At 41.8% G+C, this 8,762-nt stretch overlaps 1 protein-coding gene across 3 annotated transcripts in view; it reads right to left on the bottom strand.

Annotated features, from left to right (window-relative positions):
* Window positions 1–1,021: 1,021 nt before the first annotated feature.
* The window catches only part of LOC139763493 (uncharacterized), a 120,384-nt gene continuing 112,643 nt past the window's right edge, over window positions 1,022–8,762 (bottom strand). For all 3 annotated transcript variants that reach the window (XM_071689606.1, XM_071689608.1, XM_071689607.1), the window contains one exon: window positions 1,022–1,401. In XM_071689606.1, the coding sequence (XP_071545707.1) occupies window positions 1,037–1,401 (365 nt within the window). In that variant the 3' untranslated portion in view covers window positions 1,022–1,036. The remainder of the gene's footprint in view (window positions 1,402–8,762) is intronic.

The raw sequence follows: 8,762 nt of genomic DNA, 5'->3' as shown, positions 1-8,762 counted from the left end.
TCACTTCCTCCAGTTTTTCTCCATTCAAACTCACCTCCCAATTGACTTGACCCTCAACCCTACTGTACCTAATAACCTTGCTCTTATTCACATTTACTCTTAACTTTCTTCTTCCACACACTTTACCAAACTCCGTCACCAGCTTCTGCAGTTTCTCACATGAATCAGCCACCAGCGCTGTATCATCAGCGAACAACAACTGACTCACTTCCCAAGCTCTCTCATCCCCAACAGACTTCATACTTGCCCCTCTTTCCAAAACTCTTGCATTTACCTCCAATAGAATACATCTCAAACTCATAATCAATAAATACTGGACTGCATGTATGTAATGCCCAAAGGAACATCAACTGAAATGATGATAATCTAACTCTGTCATGTTGACCTGAGTATAACTTGGGGGACATAGGGTATTCACAGAGATAAACTAATAGTTAACAACAGCTTGTTAAACTGTGTGCTGAAAAAGGACTGGTGACTGGGAATATATGGTTTAAGAAGAGGGATAAACATACTACCTCCATATGGGTGGGTAGGAAAGATGGTAAGAGGGCATTATTGGATTATATACTAACTGATAGGTGTGCAAATGAGACTTGGATGTGAATGTGCTGAGAAATGCAGCTGGAGGGATGTCTGACATTTATTTGGTGGAGGCAAGGGTGAAGATTTGTAGGGTGAACTTGGAAAAAACAGGTGTGAAGATGCACCAGGAGAGACCAGGAGTACATAGAATGGCAAAAGATAAGTATAAATGAATCAAGGGGAGTGGAGTAGGAATAAGAAATATCTAGGGAAGCAGTGTTGGTACATGCAAGAGAAGTGTATGACATATGGAAGATGGGAGGTGTGCAAGTAAAAATGGTTGCGAATGGTGGGATGACAAAGTAAAGTTGATGAAAGAGAAAAGAGAGGTGCTTGGGAAGTGATCATAGGGAAAGAGTGAAAATGACTGGGAGATGTACAAGAGATCTACAGAGCTTTCACAGAGGAACAGAGGTGACCTATATACATCAGTAATGACCTGTATAAGGAGTCATTGAGTCATACCAAGAAATGCTGATCCAGCAGCTGTAGCATATAATGTTTCCTTACCTTCAAAACTCAATAAAGTAGACTGAAGAACTGCTTCAGAGGAGTCCACTCCCACCAACAAGATGCTGAAGGATGTGGCATCCTTATCAATTTCCAGACTGGTAACTAAGCATTCATCAAGATTAATGGTGCAAGTACCCGATGGTAAAGTCAATGATGCATTAGAAACTTCATAGAACAGTACTTCAAGCTTATTAAGGACTTCAGCACTGTTTGTGTCAACCAGGATGTCCACCTTGTCTTCATCTTTGATGTCCATCTTGTCTTCATCTTTGTGAGTCATGGTGACTTTTGTAACTGGAACATCTGAGACAAACTATTTATATTACATATACATTATCATTATGATTCATTTATTTTTTACTTATTTTGCTTTGTTGCTGTCTCCCACGTTAGAGACGTAGCGCAAGGAAACAGACAAAAGAATGGCCCAACCCACCCACATACACATGTATATACATACACATCCACACACACAAATATACATACCTATACATCTCAATGTATACATATATATACACACACAGACATATACATATATACACATGTACATAATTCATACTTCTGCCTTTATTCATTCCCATCGGCACCCCTCCACACATGTAACAACAACCCCCTTCCCCTGCATGTGCGTGGGGTAGCGCTAGGAAAAGACAACAAAGGCCACATTCGTTCACACTCAGTCTCTAGTTGTCATGTATAATGCACTGAAACTACAGCTCCCTTTCCACATCCAGGCCCCACAGAACTTTCCATGGTTTACCCCAGACGCTTCACATGCCATGGTTCAATCCATTGACAGCACGTCGACCCTGGTATACCACCTCGTTCCAATTCACTCTATTCCTTGCCCGCCTTTCACCCTCCTGCATGTTCAGGCCCCGATCACACAAAATCTTTTTCACTCCATCTTTCTACCTCCAATTTGGTCTCCCACTTCTTCTCGTTCCCTCCACCTCCGACACATATATCCTTTTGGTCAATCTTTCCTCACTCATTCTCTCCATGTGACCAAACCATTTCAAAACACACTCTTCTGCTCTCTCAACCACGCTCTTTTTATTTCCACACATCTCTCTTACCTTTACATTACTTACTCGATCAAACCACCTCACACCACACATTGTCCTCAAACATCTCATTTCCAGCACATCCACCCTCCTGCGCACAACTCTATCCATAGCCCACGCCTCGCAACCATACAACATTGTTGGAACCACTATTCCTTCAAACATACCCATTTTTGCTTTCGGAGATAATGTTCTCGACTTTCACACATTCTTCAAGGCTCCCAGGATTTTCGCCCCCTCCCCCACCCTATGATTCACTTCCGCTTCCATGGCTCCATCCGCTGCCAGATCCACTCCCAGATATCTAAAACACTTTATTTCCTCCAGTTTTTCTCCATTCAAACTTTTTTTTTTTTTTTATACTTTGTCGCTGTCTCCCGCGTTTGCGAGGTAGCGCAAGGAAACAGACGAAAGAAATGGCCCAACCCCCCCCATACACATGTACATACACACGTCCACACACGCAAATATACATACCTACACAGCTTTCCATGGTTTACCCCAGACGCTTCACATGCCTTGATTCAATCCACTGACAGCACATCAACCCCTGTATACCACATCGCTCCAATTCACTCTATTCCTTGCCCTCCTTTCACCCTCCTGCATGTTCAGGCCCCAATCACACAAAATCTTTTTCACTCCATCTTTCCACCTCCAATTTGGTCTCCCTCTTCTCCTCGTTCCCTCCACCTCCGACACATATATCCTCTTGGTCAATCTTTCCTCACTCATTCTCTCCATGTGCCCAAACCATTTCAAAACACCCTCTTCTGCTCTCTCAACCACGCTCTTTTTATTTCCACACATCTCTCTTACCCTTACGTTACTTACTCGATCAAACCACCTCACACCACACATTTTCCTCAAACATCTCATTTCCAGCACGTCCATCCTCCTGCGCACAACTCTATCCATAGCCCACGCCTCGCAACCATACAACATTGTTGGAACCACTATTCCTTCAAACATACCCATTTTTGCTTTCCGAGATAATGTTCTCGACTTCCACACATTTTTCAAGGCTCCCAAAATTTTCGCCCCCCTCCCCCACCCTATGATCCACTTCCGCTTCCATGGTTCCATCCGCTGACAGATCCACTCCCAGATATCTAAAACACTTCACTTCCTCCAGTTTTTCTCCATTCAAACTCACCTCCCAATTGACTTGACCCTCAACCCTACTGTACCTAATAACCTTGCTCTTATTCACATTTACTCTTAACTTTCTTCTTTCACACACTTTACCAAACTCAGTCACCAGCTTCTGCAGTTTCTCACATGAATCAGCCACCAGCGCTGTATCATCAGCGAACAACAACTGACTCACTTCCCAAGCTCTCTCATCCCCAACAGACTTCATATTTGCCCCACTTTCCAAAACTCTTGCATTCATCTCCCTAACAACCCTATCCATAAACAAATTAAACAACCATGGAGACATCACACACCCCTGCCGCAAACCTACATTCACTGAGAACCAATCACTTTCCTCTCTTCCTACACGTACACATGCCTTACATCCTCGATAAAAACTTTTCACTGCTTCTAACAACTTGCCTCCCACACCATATATTCTTAATACCTTCCACAGAGCATCTCTATCAACTCTATCATATGCCTTCTCCAGATCCATAAATGCTACATACAAATCCATTTGCTTTTCTAAGTATTTCTCACATACATTCTTCAAAGCAAACACCTGATCCACACATCCTCTACCACTTATGAAACCACACTGCTCTTCCCCAATCTGATGCTCTGTACATGCCTTCACCCTCTCAATCAATACCCTCCCATATAATTTACCAGAAATACTCAACAAACTTATACCTCTGTAATTTGAGCACTCACTCTTATCCCCTTTGCCTTTGTATGATGGCACTATGCACGCATTCCGCCAATCCTCAGGCACCTCACCATGAGTCATACATACATTAAATAACCTTACCAACCAGTCAACAATACAGTCACCCCCTTTTTTAATAAATTCCACTGCAATACCATCCAAACCTGCTGCCTTGCCGGCTTTCATCTTCCGTAAAGCTTTTACTACCTCTTCTCTGTTTACCATATCATTTTCCCTAACCCTCTCACTTTGCACACCACCTCGACCAAAACACCCTATATCTGCCACTCTATCATCAAACACATTCAACAAACCTTCAAAATACTCACTCCATCTCCTTCTCACATCACCACTACTTGTTACCACCTCCCCATTAGCCCCCTTCACTGAAGTTCCCATTTGCTCCCTTGTCTTACGCACTTTAATTACCTCCTTCCAGAACATCTTTTTATTCTCTCTAAAATTTAATGATACTCCCTCACCCCAACTCTTATTTGCCTTCCTTTTCACCTTTCTTTTTATACATATTCACCATTTCCCACATCAGTGAAGTAGCACTATGAACAGAGGACAGAGCCAAGGAGAGAAAATCCTGAGTTGGCCCCCTTCTCTGTTCCTTCTTTTGGGAAAGTAAAGTAAAGACCAGCCTAAGCCAGGTACCCATTTTATCATCCAGCCTCATATGGAAGGATGAACAGCTAGGCTAACTTTGGACCTGCTGCTGGACCAGGATTTGAATCTATGCCTATATGATCCTTGGGTGGCCCAGGAATCTTTCATGGTCAGCAAAAATAATTGCTATACCATGGAGATACATATTTATCTATTTATCACACTTTGTCGCCATCTCCCGCGTTAGCAAGGTAGCGCAAGGAAACAGATGAAAGAATTGCCCAACTCACCCACATACACATGTATATACATATATGTCCACACACGCACATATACATACCTATACATCTCAATTTATACATATATACACACACACACATATAAATATATACACATGCACATAATTCATACTGTCTACCCTTATTCATTCCCGTCGCCACCCCTCCACACATGAAATAACAACCCCCTTCCCCCACATGTGTGCGAGGTTGTGCAAGGAAAAGACAACAAAGACCACATTCGTTCACACTCAGTCTCTAGCTGTCATGTATAATACACCAAAAACACAGCTCCCTTTCCACATCCAGGTCCCACAGAACTTTCCATGGTTTACCCCCAGACGCCTCACATGCTCTGGTTCAATCCACTGACAGCACATGGACCCCGGTATACCACATCATTCCAATTCACTCTATTCCTTGCACACCTTTCACCCTCCTGCATGTTCAGGCCCCGATCACTCAAAATCTTTTTCACTACATCTTTCCACCTACAATTTGGTCTCCCACTTCTCCTCGTTCCCTCCACCTCTGACACATGTATCCTCTTGGTCAATCTTTCCTCAGTCATTCTCTCCATGTGACCAATCAATTTCAATACACCCTCTTCTGCTTTCTCAACCACACTCATCTTATTACCACACATCTCTCTTACCCTTTCATTACTTACTCGATCAAACCACCTCACACTACATACTGTCCTCAAACACCTCATTTCCAGCACATCCACCCTCCTCCGCACAACTCTATCTATAGCTCACACCTCGCAACCATATAACATTGTTGGAATCGCTATTCCTTCAAACATACCCATTTTTGCTTTCCAGGATAACGTTCTCAACTTCCACACATTCTTCAATGCTCCCAGAACTTTCGCCCCCTCCCCCACCCTATGATTCACTTCCGCTTCCATGGTTCCATCCGCTGCCAAATCCACTCCCAGATATCTAAAACACTTCCCTTCCTCCAGTTTTTCTCCATTCAAACTTACCTCCCAACTGACCTGTCCATCAAACCTATTGTACCTAATAACCTTGCTCTTATTCATATTTACTCTTAGCTTTCTTCTTTCACACACTTTACCAAACTTAGTCACCAGCTTCTGCAGTTTCTAACCCAAATCAGCCACCAGTGCCATATCATCAGCTTTCACCTCCCTAACAACCCCATCAATAAACAAATTAAACAACCATGGAGACATCACACACCCCTGCCGCAAACCAAAATTCACCGAGAACCAATCACTTTCCTCTCTTCCTACACATACACATGCCTTACATCTTTGATAAAAACTTTTCACTGCTTCTAACAACTTGCCTCCCACACCATATATTCTTAATACCTTCCACACAGCATCTCTATCAACTCTATCATATGCCTTCTCCAGATCCATAAATATTACATACAAATCCATTTGCTTTTCTAAGTATTTCTCACATACATTCTTCAAAGCAAACACCTGATCCACACATCCTCTACTACTTCTGAAACCACACTGCTCTTCCCCAGTCTGATGCTCTGTACATGCCTTCACCCTCTCAATCAATAACCTCCCATTTAATTTCCCAGGAATACTCAACAAACTTATACCGCTGTAATTTGAGCATTCACTTTCATCCCCTATGCCTTTGTATAATGGCACTATGCACGCATTCCGCCAATCCTCAGGCACCTCACCATGAGTCGTACATACATTAAATAACCTTACCAACCAGTCAATAACACAGTCACCCATTTTTTAATAAATTCCACTGCAATAACATCCCTGCCTTGCTGGCTTTCATCTTCCGCAAAGCTTTTACTACCTCTTCTCTGTTTACCAAATCATTCTCCCTAACCCTCTCACTTTACACACCACCTCAACCAAAACACCTTATATCTGCCACTCTATCATCAAACACATTCAACAAACCTTCAAAATACTCAATCTCTCCTTCTCATCACCACTACTTCTTATCACCTCCCCATTAGCCCCCTTCACTGATCCCTTGTCTTACACAATTTATTTACCTCCTTCCAAAACATATTTGTATTCTCCCTAAAATTTAATGATACTCTCTCACCCCAACTCTCATTTGCCCTCTTTTTCACCTCTTGCACCTTTCTCTTGACCTCCTGCCTCTTTCTTTTATATGTCTCCCAGTTATTTGCATTATTTCCCTGCAAAAATCGTCCAAATGCCTCTCTCTTCTCTTTCACTAATAATCTTACTTCTTCACCCCCCACTCACTATCCTTTCTAATCTGCCCACCTCCCACGCTTCTCATGCCACAAGCATCTTTTGCGCAAGCCATCACTGCTTCCCTGAATACATTCCATTCTGACCCCACTCCCCTTATGTCCTTTGTGGAGATACATATACAGACATGTATCTTTGTTTAGAAAATTTCTACCAGTATTCCACGGCTGTTCTGGATAGTGGTAAAGAGGAGGGCATGTTTAGGTACAATATACAACCATAGGGCAATCACTCAGAATCATCCTGCAGATATAACAAGGGAGGGGAGTCTACACTTTTCAGTGGTGATGTTGCCATATTTTCCAATTCCTGATGACACATATAGTGAGGGGAGTCTACACTTTCTTGAGGTGATGTTGCCATATTTTCTAATTCCTGACAACACATATAGTGTCTGTATATGTGTTTTTTGATTGATTTAACAGTAACATATATCTTAAAAGCAAAATTACAATAATTCTATTATAGATTAAGACATACGTGAAAGCAACAAAGTCCACTCTTATTTCTAACAGCAGTGGAGCAGTAACCGAGCTGTTTATCATTACGTTAAATTTCCTCTAACACAGTTTATCTCATTCTTTGAAAATTAAAACACCTGTAAGGGTATAAAATCCTTGAATATTTAGAAAAGGAAAAAACTGTGAGTGTTTAAGGGTTAAGAGGTCCCTGGTTGAGTACCAAGGTACCAGACCAGCCAGGATGTGGTGATTACATTAGCCTGTGGGTAATGGCCTCCAAAGCATTGATCAATCAGTGAACATAACAACTTGGACTCAGCACAGGTTATTGAGGTAAAAGACTTCTTAAACTTATGTGAAGTTAATATAAGGTAAGGCAAACCGAATCGGAATACCCTCCCTAACTAAACCTTAAGCTAACCTAAATTTAACAAGAGAACCTTAGCTTTTACACTAGGTATTGCAAAAAGCTTGTGCAAACCTGGAGGGCCAGTTGTTGGGGGTTAGTTATGCAGGGTTGCCATATCAAGTGCACACACACAATATTAAACCTTGTCACGACTGAACCTTAGCTCTATGTTGTATCAAACAAAGTTTGTTGTGAATAAGTGCATTTCATTAAATAAAGTGTTTGGCTTAATCAAATCACTAATTCACTTGAAACTTTGGTGTTACAGGGCTCCACCTCCAAGATGTTACCCTGTGAGTGAAGTCACCTTTGACAAGGTGGTATCACTAAGAGTGCAGTCTCATCAAAGAACGTTTCACCTCAGGAGGAGTCCATATTTCTCTGCTACTATAAGTAGCACAGTTTTGTGCTGCAGGAACCTTCCAAAAAGGATACTGGGTTCTTTCACAGCAACTGATCCTATGGTTTACAAATGAATGAATAATTTGAAAATTCCAATGATACTAAAATTTTCAAAGATTTTTTCACATAAATCAAATACTGCTTCATTTACCAGTAAGAGTACAGTGAACAGTTCCGACACTAAAATTCTGTTGTCGATCAGGGAGGATTAGCCTTTCCAACAGTACCTCCCTTACATCCGTGTTTATGTGGCTAAGTCTGTTTATGGTATTAATATTATCATACACATCAATATGTCTTACAATATGCAGCAACATCCTGAATGAGGTATTACCAAGGACTTCAAC

This window comes from Panulirus ornatus, chromosome 47, assembly GCF_036320965.1.
Source record: "Panulirus ornatus isolate Po-2019 chromosome 47, ASM3632096v1, whole genome shotgun sequence".
Taxonomy (NCBI): Eukaryota; Metazoa; Arthropoda; class Malacostraca; order Decapoda; family Palinuridae; genus Panulirus; species Panulirus ornatus.
This window is presented reverse-complemented; position numbering and strand designations above follow the sequence as displayed.